The sequence below is a fragment of the Lutra lutra genome, chromosome 1 (genome assembly GCF_902655055.1).
Source record: "Lutra lutra chromosome 1, mLutLut1.2, whole genome shotgun sequence".
Taxonomy (NCBI): domain Eukaryota; kingdom Metazoa; phylum Chordata; class Mammalia; order Carnivora; family Mustelidae; genus Lutra; species Lutra lutra.
In genome coordinates this window covers 217,733,357-217,750,737 of record NC_062278.1, presented here as the reverse complement: position 1 = coordinate 217,750,737, position 17,381 = coordinate 217,733,357, and the positions used below count along the sequence as shown (strand labels likewise).

The 17,381-nt window shown below is 59.3% G+C and overlaps 2 protein-coding genes across 20 annotated transcripts; one reads left to right on the top strand and one right to left on the bottom strand.

Moving 5' to 3' along the window:
- Window positions 1-1,332: 1,332 nt before the first annotated feature.
- FCER2 (Fc epsilon receptor II) lies at window positions 1,333-12,709 on the top strand. Of its 5 annotated transcripts, none has more exons than XM_047704212.1 (11): window positions 1,333-1,435; window positions 3,210-3,325; window positions 4,347-4,472; window positions 4,794-4,847; window positions 5,406-5,468; window positions 5,682-5,744; window positions 5,861-5,923; window positions 6,014-6,103; window positions 8,386-8,918; window positions 9,012-9,136; window positions 9,361-12,708. In XM_047704212.1, exons 2-11 carry the CDS (start codon window positions 3,304-3,306, stop codon window positions 9,497-9,499), a joined length of 1,278 nt encoding a protein of 425 aa, XP_047560168.1. In that variant the 5' UTR covers window positions 1,333-1,435; window positions 3,210-3,303; the 3' UTR covers window positions 9,500-12,708. The 5 variants fall into 5 exon arrangements, with proteins under 5 accessions (XP_047560168.1, XP_047560179.1, XP_047560158.1 ...); XM_047704223.1 differs by lacking the exon at window positions 1,333-1,435 and adding an exon at window positions 1,582-2,111; XM_047704202.1 differs by lacking the exon at window positions 1,333-1,435 and having other exon boundaries at window positions 2,523-3,325.
- Window positions 12,710-14,862: 2,153 nt separating this feature from the next.
- On the bottom strand, window positions 14,863-17,083 carry TRAPPC5 (trafficking protein particle complex subunit 5). Of its 15 annotated transcripts, none has more exons than XM_047704379.1 (3): window positions 16,978-17,035; window positions 15,728-15,834; window positions 14,863-15,482 (listed from the first exon to the last, which is right to left on the bottom strand). In XM_047704379.1, the coding sequence occupies exon 3, from the start codon at window positions 15,462-15,464 to the stop codon at window positions 14,898-14,900; it is 567 nt and encodes a 188-aa protein (XP_047560335.1). In that variant the 5' UTR covers window positions 15,465-15,482; window positions 15,728-15,834; window positions 16,978-17,035; the 3' UTR covers window positions 14,863-14,897. The 15 variants fall into 15 exon arrangements, with proteins under 15 accessions (XP_047560335.1, XP_047560327.1, XP_047560317.1 ...); XM_047704371.1 differs by having other exon boundaries at window positions 14,863-15,479; XM_047704361.1 differs by having other exon boundaries at window positions 14,863-15,476.
- Between the last annotated feature and the right edge of the window lie 298 nt (window positions 17,084-17,381).

Here is a 17,381-nt window from a genome sequence, read left to right as displayed (position 1 = left end):
TTCGTTCCCGCAGCAGCCGCCCCGGACACCTCCTCCAGCACCTGGGCAAGGCGACAGCGCCCCAGGGTCCACACCCCCACCTGGCCCCCATGACAACACCCGGCTCCCCTCCCCACCACAGGCCTCCTGCTGCCTTATGTCTAGCCCCAGGGACCGACCTCTCTGGTACCCACCTGACAATGCTCTTCTCTACTTAAAATGACCATCTTGGGGCGCCTGGGTGGCTCAGTCGCTTAAGCCTCTGCCTTGGGCTCGGGTCATGATCCCAGGGTCCTGGAATGGAGACTCTGCTCAGCAGGAAGCCTGCTCCTCCCTCCCCCTCTGCCTGCCACTCTTCCTGCTTGTGCTTTCTCTCTCTCTCTGTTAAACAAATAAATAAAATCTTAAAAAAATAAAAAATAAAATGAAAGGACCCTCCTCTGTCAGTTGGTCAATCATGCAATGGGTCCGAGTCCGCACGATTAGCCCAGATCAAGGTTGAGAGGGACATTCGGGGGCCCCTGAATGAACAGCCTCCACCAACAGCCATTCAGTCGATAGATACATAACGAGGCTGACCTTCGGTGCTGAAACGTGGTGTGACAGACGAGGGAGGCATTTCAGCCAGGCTCCTCCCCAGCCCGGCCCTAGCTGGGAAGTGGGACACAGGGGCATGGGCAGGCATCTTCCCATCCAATGGGGGCTTGGCACGAGATGTTCCCCAAACCAGACCGGGAAGACGTTTAAAGATCAGAGGATACATTCTCTGGAGGACGAGCAAGGTGTGAGGTGTCAGGAAGGCCTCATAAATACAAGGCCAGGTGAACGGTGGTTAGAGATGCAGACTTGGTACCCACGCTACCTGGGTTCAAATCCCTGCTTTGCCGTTTATGAACTGTGTGACTCTGGGCAAGTTACCTAACCACTCTGGGCCCCACGTCCTTCACCCCTAAGGCAGCGTGAAGAATTAAAGCATCTGCCTCGAAGTGTGTTTGTGGACATTAAATTGCTCTCCAAGGACACTGGGCAACGTGCACCGGGCACGACTAAACTCAACCTGATAACAAAACCATCGATATTTGACCAAGATGTTCTGTGATCTCATGGATCTTTCTAGTCACTTTGGTTCTGTCCCGACTCTCCCATTTACCTCCCCCCGCGCTCCGGGGATTCGGGCTAGCGTCCCTGAACCTGAGTTTGCTCACCTGAGTGATGGAGGGAGCTATTCATAGTCCGGACTTCACCGGGCTGCAGGGAGCCCCCGGGAGGCCATGCGTGTGCTGTGGTTACCCAGGTGGCGAGCCCATAATTAGGTCTGTGAAAATAGAAGCCGTGGGTGGGTCTGCTTTCAGAAGAAACTCTCTCTCCAGGTCAAGCTCCTCACCACGGCCCGCGGCCCCACCGGCCTCTGCAGCCAGCCTGGACGGGCCAGGACAGCGACACGCTCAGAGCTCATGTGAGTGAGTAAGACACGTTGAGTGTGTGAGTGTGTGAATGTGTGTGCACATAGGTGATCCTGTGTGTGTAGGGGCTGGCCCTGGGGAGTGGACAGGGAAGGCTCCCCGGAAGAAGCGAGCTCCGGGCTGAGTCTTGAGGGATACTCAGAAGGAGCTCGGCTTGAGGGGAGGGCAGCGGGCAGTGTGGGCGGGACCGCCAGAGGTGCAGGGTCCTGGGCTGGGGAAGGGGAAGCCAGCGCCTGGCATGACAGCGAGGAACCCATGAGCTTGGAGGGTGCGCTGGGGGCCGATCGCAGGGAGCCATGGAAGGCCAGAAGCAGAGCTGGGAGCTCCGGAGTTAGAGAGAGGGCCTGGCCTCAAGCCTGGTTACCAGCAGACCAGGAGGCCATGTTCCCCACACCACACCTCCCCCACCAGTGGTTGAGTAAATAGGCTCCAGTGTCCCACGTCCTGGGTTCAGGTCCTGGTCCCACCACTGCGTGACATGGACGAGTGACTTTCTTGGTGCCTTAGTTTCCCCAGCAGCCCACCAGTAGGTTAACTGAGCAGCGACTGTGCACCAGGACCTCGTGCACCGCCTCGGTCTTCACCCAGTGGGGTTGGCCCTGTCACCCCTGGTTGACAGACGAGCCAACTAAGTTGCGCATTCAGAGAGAAGCCGGAACTCAGCCCCAGGTCTGTCTGGTGTGGGTTCAGGCAGGCTGGGCGGTGGGATGCTGACACCTCCCACCTCTTCCACGACGGTGAACGGTCCAGTTGGAGCTGCAGGTAATCGGGTCCCCGCCACCACACGCCTCCACTTCCCCAAGTCTCAGAGAGGGGAAGCAACTTCCCCAGAGTCATAAAGCAAGCGAGGCAGCCAGTAACCTCAGACAAGAGGCTTGTGTGACCCCCACCCCCACAGTCACTGGCACGGTCTTTAAAGTCAAGAGAAACTTTTAAAGATTTATCTATTTATTTGAGAGTGAGAGCGCTCACAAGCTGGGGGAGGGGCCAAGGAAGAGATTCCCAAGCAGACTCCCACTGAGCCCAGAGCCCACCTCAGGGGCCGGATCTCACGACCTTGAGATCATGACCTGAGTCGAAACCAAGAGTTGACAACCACCCGGGCGCCCCAAAGTCAAGAGACTTTAAAGATGCCTTGAGCATGTTGGCGGAGGAGGAAGCTGAGGTCTAGTGGCGGAGTTTCTGCGCCTCCCAGCACATGCCTGATAAACATTTAGGATCTGGAGACTCACTGTGTGTGAGCGGCACCTCGCTGAAAGCCTCACGCACGTTATTACTTCGTTTGTTCCTTCCATGACCTCCTGAGTTGGATGCGATCATCATTCCCATTTTATAGAGGGGAGACTGAGGCTCAGAAAGGTGGGGTCCCAGGCCAAGGTTGCACAGGCAGCAATAGGAACAAGCTGATTTTATTTTCGGGGCTATGGTCAGGCCTTATTGAGAGCAATTTACATATTCATGAGGAGTATCTCACAGCCCTAGGGCATAGGTGTCCTTAACATTGGCTTTTTATGGATGAGGAAGTCGGTTTTGAGGTTCAGTCGTTCGCCACATTTTTCGAGCACCTGCTGTGTACCCAGCGTGTGCCAGACTCTGGGGTACCTACCTCTGGTGTCAGGCCTGTGACCCGCCATACCAGCTGCATCTCGCAGTTAAATGCAACATTGACTCCTGGCGATGGGCTGAGCACACTCAGCCAATGGTCACTGAGCTGCTCAGGTGTCAGATGCTGTCCGGAGCCTGACATCTAACCTTCCTGCTCGTTAGAACCCAGCTCCCGGCCAGAGCTATTACCTGTTAAGTTGACTGCTTTGTCCGGTGGTGAGCAGCCCATCACTGAGAGAATCCAAGCAAGACTGCCATGGAGGAGCACTCATACTCAGGTGAGAGGACTCTCTGGAGCTGACATGGGCAAAACCAAGCAGCTGACCCCCTACCTTTCACCCAAGAGAGGAGAGGGGCTCCAGGGTCTCTCTCTGGGAAGAAGGCCCAGCCAGGGGCCAGGGGTAGGTGAGCCCCGACTGGCCCTCTGGGCCCAGAGCCAGGCAGGAGAGGAAAGCCACAGGCCCCTCCCTTCCCTGACTCAACGGCCTCCAACAACAAAACCGCTCCAGCTGGGGTGCCGGGAGCCCAGTAGGATTGGAAGCCAAGTCGAACAGGGCCTCAGAACAAGGGGAATTCGGCGTGATGAATCCTCCCAGCCAGGGTGAGGGGAGGGGGCCCGGACCCACAGTGGGGCCACAAGGTAGGGTCTTGGGCAACTCAGCGATTGGGATGAGTCCCCCGGGGGGGGGGGGGGGTCCGACATCCAGGGAAAAGGCTGGGAAAGAGCTTGGGTATTGAGGAAGAACTGAACCCTGGTGCCCTGCGTTTGGGCCAGGACCAGGGTGAGGGCTGGCTGTCCAAGGGGAAGGAGGGCCCAGAATTCTGGGCATAAGGCTGGAGATCTAGCATGGGCCTGAGGGGGTAACTGAATCCACAAAAGGGAAGAGGACCACGGGTGAGCTCTGGGTGGGGGTCGGCCATCAGAGGAGGGGTCCGTGGAGGAAGGGTCTCGGCTCCTGGTCCTAGGCCTGTCTTCCTGGGAAGTGACCTGGCCCCCAGTCAGGCTTGCTGGCCACTAGGGGGTGGGCAGAAGGAGTGGCAGACATGGGGCTGGACGGCTGGAGGGACAGAGTCGGAGACGCATGGATGCAGAGAGGGACAAAGTCGGGCGGTGGGGTGCTCGCTGGTGGGCACGACAGACAGCAGGCAAGGCGCGCAGAGGAGGCTGGGGCGTCCTCTGAGATCCACTGCCTTTGTGTGGGCTCTGGACAGGCTCCCAGGACTTCGGGGCTCTGGGTGATGGGGAGACAGACATGGCCAAGCCCAGGCTCAACCCTCTCCCCCTGGCGCTCTCCCCAGACCCAGTAGAGTTCTCAAAGTTTTCCAGAAGGCGGCGATGCTGTGGGCAGAGAGTGCAGCTGGCGCTGTTGGGGCTGGCGACCGTCCTGCTGTGGGCCGGGCTGCTGGTCCTGCTTCTCTTCTGGCGTGAGGATGCCCCCAGCCCCATGCGGTCTCCCTCTTGTGTTCCCTCCCAGAAGCCCACTTTCTGACCCCAGGGAGCCCAGCACAGCCCTTGGAGTCCAATTTTTCCATCGTGTCTCCTGCCTTGTCCCCACCAGCCTCCTCCCAAGACCCTTCTGTCCACCCTGGAGAGCTCCCCACCCCATCCAGCACCCCTGTCTCCTGCCCTTTCCACACCTGCCACACGGTATGCCCAAGGCCTCCATCCCCAGCTGACAGGAGGGGTGTGCATGGCTGCGGGCATCTAGAAACCCGTCTCCTCCCCTTCTCTTTTCTCCTCCCCAGACTGGGACACCGTGCAGAATCTGAGACAGCTAGAAGTAACCGCTGCTCAGAACGGTATGGAGGGGTCAAGGCGGGGAGAGGGTCTCTTGTCCTGCTTCTGCCACTGACCACTGTGGGCAGTGGGAGAAGGACTGGGCTCCAGCGACCTCCCACCCCGGGAACTGAGGGTCAGCCTGCATTTCCCACTCCCCTGGGGATGAAAACCCGGAGACTCTTGGAGGGAAGTGGGCTCTGAGAAGTGCCTGACGGAGAAGTGCTCCGGAATTGCTCCAGGCCTCGGTTTCCTCACCTGTAAAATGGGCATCACTTCAGGGCTCTCGGGGCAGAAACAAGCTAAGACCTTCAAAGCACTGAGACCACGTCCAGTGAACTTTCGAGAAATACCTGCTGCTTTTATGTTTCATTCTGGGCGGGGGTGGAGGGGAAGGTACATGTGTTCATTCTATTCTTGGCTGCATTTTCCTGAGCACTTTTGCCCCAAAAATGAAAAACGAAAATCTTCAGGTCTCGTGACCATGTGAGGGGGCCCTGCACTTGGGGCCGGGGCCGGGGAGTGATTCGGGAATCGGCTTCCTGGCTCCTGAGGGCACATCTTCTCTCCTGCTGCCCTAGTCTCTCGGGTTTCCAAGGACTTGGAAAGACACAACGGTGACCAGATGGCCCAGAAATCCCAGGGTGAGAGCTGGCTGGCAGCTTGAGTCTAGGAGGAGGGGAGGTCTGGGGGGAGGGGAAACCTGGATTAACTTGCGGGCACCGTGTAGACCACCTGTGAACTCCAAAATGAGCAGGTGACCCTGAAGACACGGGGGCTGGGGGGCAGGGAGGGCTGGGAGACTGGGGAGGACCCGGAGGACTTGCTTACCACTGAGCCCCCTCCCCCGCCACCAGCTGCCCAGGTATCACAGAACATGGAGGAAATCCGAGCTGAACAGAAGAGAATGAAAGCTCAGGGTGAGAAATTGGGGGGGCTGGAGGGGTGGGGGGTGTGGGGAGTGCTAAAGCTGGGAGGCACCATGAGGCTGGGGGCTCTGGGACTCCCAACCCTGACACCATCCCACCCCCATCAGACTCTGAGCTCTCCCGGAACCTGGACGGACTTCGTTTGGACCTGAGCAACCTCAAGTCCTTGAGTGAGCCTTGGGAGGGGCTAGGGGTGGGGGGGACGGAGGGGGGCGTTGCCAGTTCGTCTCTGACCACTGTCCCCCATCCAATCTCCCAAGGCTTGAACGAGAGACACACAGCCCTACGTTCGTTGGAAAGACTCCAGCAGGAGGTGCTGAAGCTATGGATAGAGCTACATGTGTCCAACGGTGAGTTGGTGTGTCGGTGCGTGCATGGGACCGCACGGGTGAGGTGACGTGTGATAGACGTGTGCACGTGACAACGTGGCCGGGTGTGCGCTCATGTGTGTGGCAGGGTCCTTGGGGGACACACAAGAGTGAGTTTCTTTCTGAGTCCAGCTGCTTCCCTCCTCGAACCTGGAGCAGGTGCAGGGGCGGGGGGCGCTCGAACACTTTTTTCCTCCAGGTAAAAGCATTGTTTGACCATCTCTGGGTTCTCTTGGCCTCTCTCTCCTCTGCCTGTTGTGGCTCAGCAGAGTCAGCAGCACGACGCCCTCAGCCACAGCCCCTCCCCGAAGACTGTCTGACCCAGCCAGGGGTGGGGCCAAGGGGGGGGCTCACCTTTGCAGCGATGGGGGCGATGCTGGGGGTCATGAGTTGGGGGGCTGTCCCAAGAGGCTGCAGGAAGAGCAGACAGTCAACCAGTGAGCCTTGAACCCGGGTGTTCCTGCCCTGATGTCCTCCCCACCCTCACCCCCTCCCTTGAGTTTTGGTTTTCCACCTCTGGGAAGCCCCAGCTGCCCCAAGTGGCAAAGAAAAGAGGAAGGCTCTGTGCTTGGTATGAAGGAGTTCAGTCCTCTGGGACACTGTGGCTGTGGGAATCCCAACAAGAAAGCCGCCTGTGGTCCCTCTGGGGAGGGCTCTGGACCACATTCTCTCTGATGGAAGATCTTCCAATTCCTCCCTGGTCCCTGTGGAGGCCTGGGGTCTGAGCCCAGCTCCAGGGCTGTCTCTGGACGACTATGCAACACGCAGCCAGGGCACTTTCCTCAAAGTTTTCTGCCCGCCGGCCCCAAATTCTATTTCTTTCTTTATTTGAGAGAGAGAGAGCATGAGCAGGGGAGAGGAGCAGAGTGAGAGGGACAAGCAGACTCCTCGCTGAGCACAGAGCCTGATGCGGGGCTCAATCTCACGACCCCACGATCATGACACCCAGCAGAAATCAAGAGTCGGACGCCCAATTGACTGAGCCACCCAGGCGCCCCCCCATCAAAATTTTCTTCAAGTGCCCAGAGATACTCTCTTCCTGTTTTAAGGTGCCCCACCCCCCGCACCAAGGGCCATATACGGGTCACTGGTTCCTGGTCGGAAACACATCCAGCTTTGTTCCTCGTTGAGGTTGTGGACCCCCAGCCACTTAAAAACTTCCACCAAAGCTATGGGCCCTCTCTGCCCATCATTTCAAGAAAATCTATTTTATTTTTTTTTTAAATTATTTATTTATTTATTTATTTATTTATTTATTGGATAGAGAGAGAATGAGAGAGAGCATGAGAAGGGGGAGGGTCAGAGGGAGAAGCAGACTCCCTGTGTAGCTGGGAGCCCGATATGGGACTCGATCCCGGGACTCCAAGGTCATGACCTGAGCCGAAGGTAGTCGCTTAACCAACTGAACCACCCAGGTGCCCAAGAAAATCTATTTTAAATCAAGAGCGAGTCAACCCAGTAACAGTGGGTTTAACCTCGCACCTGGGAGGGCTGGGTGGTGGTGACAGTGTCTAAGAGTTTCCTCAGAGTGGGGACAAGAGGAGACAGAGACCAAGGTGGCCCAAGGTCGAGACCAGGCGGACCCAGCCCTTCAGGAGCCCCCTCCATAAGCTCTCCATGGTGCCTCCAACTAGACAAAAATCATCTCCATTTCCCCAAACATGGCAAGAATCTGATTTTGGGGGTGCTGGTAGCTAGGGTGACCAGGACTGTTATTGGAGCCATTAATGGGGACAAGTCACAGGGCAAGTGATGCTGGCAATCTTGGCCTCACCACATTGGCATTGGTATTGGCCATGGTGGTCGCAGCAGAGAGAGGTTGCTGGCCATCCTGGGCCCCTCTGGTGATGATGGTGGTGACGCAGGTGTCGCAGGCAGGGGTTGGTGATCACTGCCATGGTGTTGGCAGTGGAGGTGCTTCTGACTGTGAAGGGGTTTGTGGTGATGCTTGGTGGCTGAGGGGCCACTGGCCACAGAGCTGGTGACATGGGGATGCTGATGGTGACGGATACGTGGCTGGCTGTGGGTCACTTTGTGGGGATGGCGCTGGCAGAGGCTGAGGTATTGCTGGCCAGGACCCCCTTGATGTTGGTGTCCGTGGCGGGCATGCTGCTCCGGTGGGGGTCTGGGGGTGGTTCTTTTTGGCATTGCTGCAGGCTGTTGAGGTGCTCCTGCCAGGGAGCTGGTCTGGCCCGTCGGCGGCAGAGCCCCGGAGATGGCAGCCTGCAAGCCTTTGTTAGGCTCTGGGGTGGGTCTGCTTTCAGCCCGGACCCCAGGGGTGACTCCAGGAGAGACGCTGCCACCCACTCTGCCTATCATACCCACCGTGCCGGTCATGGCGCCAGCCACAACACTCACCACAGTGCCAGCCACGACGCCCACCACGGTGCCAGCCATGACGCCCACCACGGTGCCAGCCACGGCGCCCACCACGGTGCCAGCCACGACGCCCACCATGGTGCCAGCCACGACGCCCACCACGGTGCCAGCCACGGCGCCCACCACGGTGCCAGCCACGGCATCCACCACAGTGCCCGTCATGGCGACCACCACGGCATCCGCCACGGTGCCCGTCATGGCGCCCGCCACAGCATCCGCCACGGTGCCCACCACAGCTGCCCCTCTGAGCCTCTCCTCCACCCCAGGCTCCACCTGTAACACGTGCCCCGAGAAGTGGGTCAGCTTCCAGAGGAAGTGCTACTACTTCGGTGAGGACCCCAAGAGGTGGATCCAGGCCCGGTTCGCGTGCAGCAAACTGCAAGGGCAGCTGGTCAGCATCCACAGCCAAGAGGAGCAGGTGAGCCCGAGCTCGTGGGCAGGGGCTGTGGACCCCTACCTCTGCCTCTTGCATGGTGGGAGGGACCCGGGCACAACTCCCCGGCACTTCCAGGCCTGTCCTGCTCCACAGGACTTCCTGGCCAGACACGCCAACAGGAAGGGCACCTGGATTGGCCTTCGGGACCTGGACAGAGAGGGGGAGTTTATATGGATGGACAAGGAACCCCTGAACTATAGGTGAGGAGGGAGAACGTAAGGGGGGCCTCAGGGAGGGGGTGCTTCTCAGCAACGGCCGGCTTGGGGGGCAGGCAGGCCCAGGTGGAGGTGAGGGCCTGCGGGGGGAGGGTATCGCTGGGCTGCAGGGATGGGGGGGGCGGCCAGACTCTGAGGGATGAGTCTCGACTGAAGGCACTAGGGCTCCTTCCCACCTCCACCCTCTGACCCTAAGTCTTCCGCTGCAGCAACTGGCGGCCAGGGGAACCCAACAACGGGGGCCAGGGCGAGGACTGTGTGATGATGCAGGGCTCCGGGCAGTGGAACGATGCCTTCTGCGGCAGCCGGCTGGACGGCTGGGTGTGCGACCGGCTGGCCACGTGCTGACCGCCCACCCACCCCCATGGCCCCCCTGGGGTTCACCGGGACGTGCTCCGAGACCCAGACCCTAACAGTCCCCGGCCCACCTGTCCGGTGCACCCCCTGCGTCACTCCCCCACCTCAGACACAGGAACAGCCAGGCCCACGGAGAGGCTCTGAGGACCCTCAACTATTTGTGGCTAAGGTCCCGGCCCCATTTTCTCCTGCCCAAACAGAAGAAGGCCTGTTGACCCATCCCCGGCTCCTGCCAACTCCCCAGAGGGCCTGTCCCTTGCTCCTCAGCTGGCCGTCACCACATCCCTGTCTTCAAGCGCTCAGAGTACTCGCCTCAGAACTTTCCGGGGAGCAGAGGCGGATGCCTCGGGCCCCTGTGTGCTTCCCCTGTCGGGCCCCCCCACCGTCTGCTGGAGTCAGGAGTAGACCATGTCCCCAGCCCACCCCTGGCCACCCCAGATGTAGCCCCCATGTCCTAACCCCCCAGGGAGAAGACCCCTGGCTCAGGCAGCCAGGCTCCCCACCCAGCCCACGTCAGTAAAACGGGGTGAGGACGGCCCCTTCCCAGGGGCCTCGCTGGCTCCGGTCTCCCAATGTGGGAGCTGGGAGTTCCAGAACCAGCGGCTTGAGGCCACCTCGGGGTGTCCAGAGCAACTAAAATGGCATTTGCACCTCCCCACTTCCCCGCCCCCCGCACCCCCACTCCTACTTCATTACAAGAAGCATTTACTAGACAGGGCTGGAGATGAAGATTCCCGTGTCCAAAGCAGCAGAGAACACCCCTAGAATATTGCAGGGGGGGCAGGGGATAGCCTGAGCTTAACCGCCAGCCCGGCCTGCAGGCAGGAGGGCAGGAGCGCACGCACGAGACGCAGGATGGGCCTGGTGCGCAGAAGGCACTCGGGAGATGCGGACAGGCCCACAGGTGGCCTGGTCACCCGGTCCAAAGGTGCTGGCCCCACCCTGACGTGGGTTTTGGGAGGTGTACATGGCACCAGCCCCAGGTCTGGCCAGGTCAGTCCCTGCACCCGAGGCTGAGGAGGGAGGCAGGCCAGGACCCCAGGACACCCTGTGTTACACTCCTCGCCCACTCACCCAACCCCCAACTCCTGGCCTAGAACAGGAAGAACCAGACTGCTCCTGGGATTCTCGGGCCCCCTAGAGGGGAATCCATGAGGAGAGGCCCACGCTGGACCACCTGGGACCTGGGAGTCAAGGGCCAGGCGAAGGGGCTGGGGAGGGCGCTGGGGTGGCCCGTGGGGGGTCCTGGGGCCAGGAAGGGACAGGGGTAGAGCTAGGCCTAGGTTACCTGTTGTCTACCCACTGCTCGCCCGATTTCTGCCTCCTCCAGACGCCCCCTTGGAACTCCAGGCCAGTGTATAACTGCCTACCTGAGCTCTCCAAAGGGGACTCCCGGCCCCTCTGCCACTCAGGCCAACGACGGGGTCACACTCGGCACCTGTCACCCTCACTGCTCCTTCCGAATCCTCAGGGAAAGCCATGTGCAGAATCTGCCCACTTCCCACCACCTCCAGCAACCACTTTGGTGGGCCCCCATCCTAGCTTGCCTCAATCTCCTTCTTCACTGCTCACACCTTCCAGAAGTTTCCTTCTGGATCTGAGGGGGGGAAAAAGAAAAGAAAAAAAAAATCAAAGTCTTACAGGGTGCTTTGCAATTGCAGAATCCCTGCAACTTGCCTGGTCTCCCTAGCTTCTCCTCTGCTCTCGCCTTCCCCAACCCCAGCACCTGCACCAGCCTCCTCACTGGCACTTACACATGGAGGTTCGCTCCTGCCTCAGGGCCTTTGCACATGTCTCCTGCCCCGCTTACTCCTCAGTGGGGGCTATCTTGCATTCCCCCCTCCCTCCCATTTAAAATGACACCCCTGACTCCAGATCGCTTGTATCTCACCCTACTTTCTTACTACACTCCTCCCCTTCCAAGAAAATGTGTCACTCACTGATAGGTGTGTTCTTACTGCCCCCCAACCCCGCCGGCCTCCCACCCCAGGCTTGACTGTGACCTTCAGGAGAGCAGGAGCTTTTGTTTTGTTCTCAGTTGTGACCCCAGCACCTGACCCATAGTAAGTGTTCAATAAATATCTGTCAAAAAGGTAAATGTGGGTCCATGGGCAGATGATCTCTTCTCTCAGTACCTACTTCATGGTCTATTAAATGAGGGGAGGTACCATGCCTGCCTGGTTCACCAAGGGCTGCCGCTGGGTTCCTCTTCCTCCCCCCTCCCTACCCACCCTGTCTCGGCTTCAGTAGACACTGTATTTGCAGCCTCGAGCATCCTGTTCGGAGCTGCTGTAATGGGAAACTTGCCAGATCTGTTCTTATGGGTGCCCCACCCCCACTCCTACAGATCATTCCACACCTCCCTTGCCCACAAGTCCGTACTCACCCTCAGCAGGGAGAAAGACCCTGAGTCCCCTCCCAGCCTACCAGCTCTCCAGCTTCCCTCCCTAGGGAACAGCCCCTCTCTTCTCCTCCCACCCTCTCTCTTTCTCTCAGGCATCCTTCACTGTTGGGTCTCTGGGTGGAGCCGGCTGGCCGGTTCCTGCCTCCTGTCCTTTGTTTCTGCGATCTGCCCCTCGCCCAGCAGGCCCTAGAAGCCACTCTCCAGGGGCTCTGGGGGACACCTCAGGCTACTAAACCCAAGGACTCTGCAGTTCCCCCTGGCTTCCCAGCGCACCCCAGCTCACTCCTCCAATCCTATGGGCTTCCCTGCGACTTCCCTCCCTGCATGGAGGCTTAGACCGCCCTCCTGGACTCCCCATCTTGGATCCTGGTCGGCCTCCTAGAAACTGCCCCCTCCCCAAATTCAGACTGGCGCCCTGATCACCCCCTCCCCCAGCTTCCTCAGGGGCCCCTCCCCTCGCCCAGCCAACAGCTATTTCCTGCCCATGACCGTCACCAGGGCTACAAATGGTAGCTGCTTGATAGTTCCATCCAGGCTGTGAATGCCCCTGTCCTTTGCTGGGGGTGGAGGCCTACCCCACCCCTCGCTGGAGGAACCGGACCCATCCCCTGGTCAGACTCGGCACCCGGGCTCTCCCCACCTCATGCCAACCTCCACAGTGCACCCCCAAAAGCAACTGAGAGCTGCATCCACCCCACTCCTAAACCCTCAATGAGGGGACCCAGCCGACAGCCCCGAAGTTCTCTTTCATGACAGACTTGTTCAAGTCTGCAAGGAGGGGAAGGAAGGAAGGGAAATTTTAAGACACCCCCCCCGCCCCCGCAAAAAAAGATCTGGCAGGATTTACCTTGGGGAGGAGAAGTGATCAGGAACTCAGGGAGGGTGGTGGGCCAAAGGGAAAGGAGCAGCTGCCTTAAGTGTCAGATTTTACTTTTTAAACAAGAACACACAAGAGGGTCCTGGGATCGAGCCCCGCATCATGCTCCCTGCTCGGTTGGGAGTCTGCTTCTCCCTCTGCCTCTGCCTGCCACTCTGCCTGCTTGTGCTCTCTCCCTTTCTGTGACAAATAAATAAAATCTTTTTTTTAAAGATTTTATTTATTTATTTGATAGAGATGACAAGTAGGCAGAGAGAGAGGAGGAAGCAGATTCCCCGCTGAGCAGAGCCCCATGCAGGGGTCCATCCCAGGACCCTGGGATCATGACCTGAGCTGAAGGCAGAGGCTTTAACCCACTGAGCCACCCAGGCGCCCCAAATAAAATCTTAAAAAAAAAAAAAAAAAACTTGAAAAAGAAACGCACAAGAACGCCTGGCCGGCTGGGTCGGTAGAGCATACTGACTCTTGATTTTTTTTTTTTTTTAAAGAGGCCAAACTGCTCTTTTTTTTTTTTTTTTTAAGATTTTATTTATTTATTTGACAGAGATCACAAGCAGAGAGACAGGCAGAGAGAGAGAGGGAAGCAGGTTCCCTGCTGAGCAGGGAACCTGATGTGGGGCTCGATCCCAGGACCCTAGGATCATGACCTGAGCCGAAAGCAGAGGCTTTAACCCACTGAGCCACCCAGGCGCCCCCTGACTCTTGATCTTGACCAGAGTTGTTCAGTTTGAGCCTCCTGTTGAGTGATGACTTAAAAATAAAATAAAGGGACACCTGGGTGGCTCAGTCATTTAAGCCTCTGTTTTCGGTTCAGGTCATTATCCCAGGACCCGGGTATCGAGTCCCGCATCAGGCTCCCTGCTCAGCGAGAAGCCTGCCTCTCCCTGTCGGCCACCCCCCCCACCCGCTTATGCACTCTCCCACTCTGTCAAATAAACAAAATCTTTAAAATAAAAATAAAATAAGGGCGCCTGGGTGACTTGGTTGGTTAAGTGACTGCCTTCGGCTCAGATCATGATCTCTGGGTCCTGAGACGGAGACCTACATCAGGGTCCTTGCTCAGTGGGGAGTCTGCTTCTCCCTCTCTCAAATAAAATCTTAAAAAAAAAAAAAATGAACAAGGAACATAAATGTGTTCATAGATCATCGATATTAACTTCAAACTATCGTTGGCACCGAGATGATTCCGAAGTGAGCCCACCCACTTCCCCAGGTCTCTAGAGTTCTCCAAGTGCGGCCCTTGGAGCATCAGTTCTTGGGGACTTGTTAGAAATGCAAATCCTAGGACTCTTGGGTGGCTCAGTTGGTTAAGCTGCTGCCTTCAGGTCAGGCCATGATCCCAGGGTCCTGGGATCGAGTCCCCCATTGGGCTCCTTGCTCCGCAGGGAGCCTGCTTCCCTCTCGGCCTCTGCCTGCTTGTGTGTGCTCATGCATGCGTGCTCTCCGACAAATAAATAAATAAAATCTTTTAAGAAAGAAAAGAAAAAGAAATGCAAATGCTCAGCCAGCCCAGCTCTGCAGAATTTTGAAACTCCACGGGTGGGGTTTGGGCACCCCCAATGCACCACACTCTGTGTGCTAGGGCACTGCTTCTCAAAATTAAGGTACAGATATCCCCCGGGGAACTTGCTAAGACACAGACTCGCAGTGGCAGACTGAGGGTCTGCGTGCTGACCAGCCCCCAGGAGACCCCACTGCTGCGCACCGCGGACCGTACTTTGAGCAACGATGTAAAGCCGCTGTCAGCCACCTCTCTGCCTACTCCCTCTGCGTGCTTCCTAGGCACACAGCTGTATCCCATCCTTGACCTACTGCTGTCTACACCACAGGGTAGCTGGACAGAGAGTAGCAGCGTTCTCCCATCTCCAGTCACGGGGGAACTCCTGCAGACTCACATCTACGCTAACCCCGGGCCTCCCCCAGGCCCGGCTGGGTGGGACCTGGCCCACCTCCACCCCTCCACTGTACCATAAACGTGCAGGTCTTGGCCTCCCTCCCCAGCCGGAGGCAGGCACCGGCGTAAGGTGTCGGGTGGACGTGTGAGGCCCCCACACAAGACACAAGACACGTTTAGGAAGGAGGCTCTGCATTCTTTATCTCCCGTGGGGTCAGCGGCCCTCCAGGGCCCGGTCTCGGGCTATGACCGCCTCCTCGAACTTGATCATGAGCGTGGTGCCCTTGTGCCAGTGTGCCGTGACCTTGGCGGGAAAGCCGCTGTGTGTGAGCACCGCCTCCACGATGCCCGCCGTGAAGCTGGCACAGTTGAGCGTGCTGTTCTCCTTGGGCACTGAGATGTAGGTGTTGACGAGCGGCTCCCGCTCGATGATGTAGAAGGTGCGTGCGTCGTCATTGGCCTGCTCCAGCTTGTCGGCCTCCTTGCCGAACAGCGCCTTCCACACCGCACCCTTGACGAACAGCAGAGCGCCCAGCACCTTGGTCTCGCGCCGGGCACCCTTCTCGCGAGCCACAAGCGCATCCAGAACGCGGGCGCCCACCTGGCGGCCCAGGGCAGCCAGGCGCGCCTGCAGCTCGGCCACGGAGAAGACCCGGCTCTGGCAGTGCTGCACCAGCTCCGAGAAGAGCAGCGCGAAGGCGCTCAGGCTCACCTCGGTGCGGGGCCGCACCAGGGCACGCTCTAGCAGCGCCGACTTCCCGCGGGTGAAGCGTGCCTCCATGCTGCCGCCGCCGCCCTGCTGGGACACAAGGAAACACGGGTCGGGGGAGGGAGGGAGCACCCTTTTTGTGTGCTCCAGTGCTGACGTCCCGTGTAGGAAAAGAAGAGAGTTAGAAAAGGGGGCACCCACCTGCACATAAAGCACGCCTCCCCTGGTGACGGAAAATGGGGAAAGTAGCAGGTTTACACCTTTGGCAAAGAAAGGGTTTGGTGGTGGGAGGAAACAAGAGGGAGACCACAGGGGTGACCGGAAACCATCCCCACCTTCGAGTTCCAGGTGATTGCTCCTACATGAAAAGCACCTTCCTGTCCCCCTCTGCCACCTGTGGGAGCAGCTAGAGACCTAGTGCATGGGGGAGGGGGTGTCAGACCTAGGGCAAGGAGAGGACAAGGATGGGGGAGCCGTCAGAAGTCTTGGGCACTGTCCCCCACAAGCCTCCAGCAGCCACAGGGCTAACTTCCTGCAGATGAAGAGAACTTGCCCGCCTCTCCCCTGCGGAAGGCCAAAGAAACCAGAGAGCGGGTAGGGTGTGTCAAGACCAACAGCCAAGAGGGTTTGGGGTTTCAGGGACTGACAGAGGAGTACACGGGACAAGCCAGGAGGAAAGGGCTCTGACAGCGGTCGTCTGGCATGCACGAAGCACGCCTCCTTGAAGATGCGGGTGGGCCTTCGTTTGTAAGGAAGACTGGAGGCGGCCGCAGAGAAGGCGTTGGGAACCCCTCCACCTCCATGCCCTCCAGAACGGCAGCCGGACAGTGGGAGACAAGGTGGAGGGAGACCCGGGCTCCGGAGGAGCCAGGAGGGGGCGCAGTGGTCCTCCCATCCCAGTGCACCAAGCCAGGGGTCCGCGGAGGAGACCCGGAAGGGGCTACTGGAGAAAACCCGGAGGGGGCACCGAGACCTCCACGACGCTGACCTGCGGTGAGGGTGTAGGAGTAGGAGCGGATGGGAGGATTCCAAGGGCGCTGAGACACCCTCTCCCGCCCCCCGACCCTCGCCCACTCTTGCGTGAAGCCGCTGCCCAGGGTGGGGTCGGGAGGAGCTGAGAACCCGGTTCCCACTGCGCAGGAGGGGGCCGGAGGGGTCTGGGGATGCTGGGATTGTCCTCAACGAGGTCCGCGCGGGGAATGGGAAGACAAGAGCGGGGGGGACTCCAGGGCTCCAAGACGTCCCCAGGTGCGCATCCCTCTACACCGGGAGGGCCCAGCGCGCGAGGTGGGAGGGGAGTGTTGGCACCCGCCCCCCTCACCAGGCCACGATGGGAGCCGGTAAGCTAAGCCGCGGAAAGGTCGGAGCCCCGAGACCCCCGCGCCAGCGTGGACCGGGCAGAGGGGCCGGGGAGGGACCCACAGGGACCCACCCTCCTCACCGACCCTTTGCGTGGGCCGAAGCGGACGGACCGGGGATCGCGGACGCCGGGAACGTCGCCCAGGATCCCCAGGCGCGCGGGAGGCTGGGGGTCCCAGAGCGGGCGAGGCCCCGCGCAGGTAGGGGTCGCGGGCGGGGGTCTCACCAGCGAACTGCGGCCGTCGGTTTGGCCGAGTTGCTTTACGGCGCCGTAAAAGGCCTTGAGTGCGCAGGCGCTGAGACCAGGACGGGCTCGTGGGCGGGGCGCGCGCGCTGGCGGAGATTCCAGAGAGCGGCCGCCAGGGGGCGCGCGTGTCCGGGGCGTCCGCCTGGGACTCCTGGGCGTCCTCCGAGAGGTGTTGGCCCGGAGGTCAGGGGCGGGGCTGGCTTGGGTTGGCCAACTCTTAGACAAACAGGAGCGGGGATGTCTGTCTCAGGGCACATATGTCTGTCTCAGGGCACATATGTCTATTTGTCCTAGAGGCTCCACTACGCCTTGGACACGCAATCCGTGCATTTACTCGGGTACATGTTCTCTTAAGGGACATACATCCAGGAGCCGGGGGCATT

Bases quoted from the DNA above. Each gene is read 5' to 3' on its own strand.
- TRAPPC5 (XM_047704283.1), bottom strand. From the start codon at position 15,464: ATGGAGGCACGCTTCACCCGCGGGAAGTCGGCGCTGCTAGAGCGTGCC.
- FCER2 (XM_047704192.1), top strand. From the start codon at position 3,630: ATGAATCCTCCCAGCCAGGGTGAGGGGAGGGGGCCCGGACCCACAGTG. The intron at 4,473-4,793 runs GTGAGGATGCCC...TCTCCTCCCCAG, and splicing joins GGTCCTGCTTCTCTTCTGGC to ACTGGGACACCGTGCAGAAT. The intron at 6,104-8,385 runs GTGAGTTGGTGT...GTCTGCTTTCAG, and splicing joins AGAGCTACATGTGTCCAACG to CCCGGACCCCAGGGGTGACT.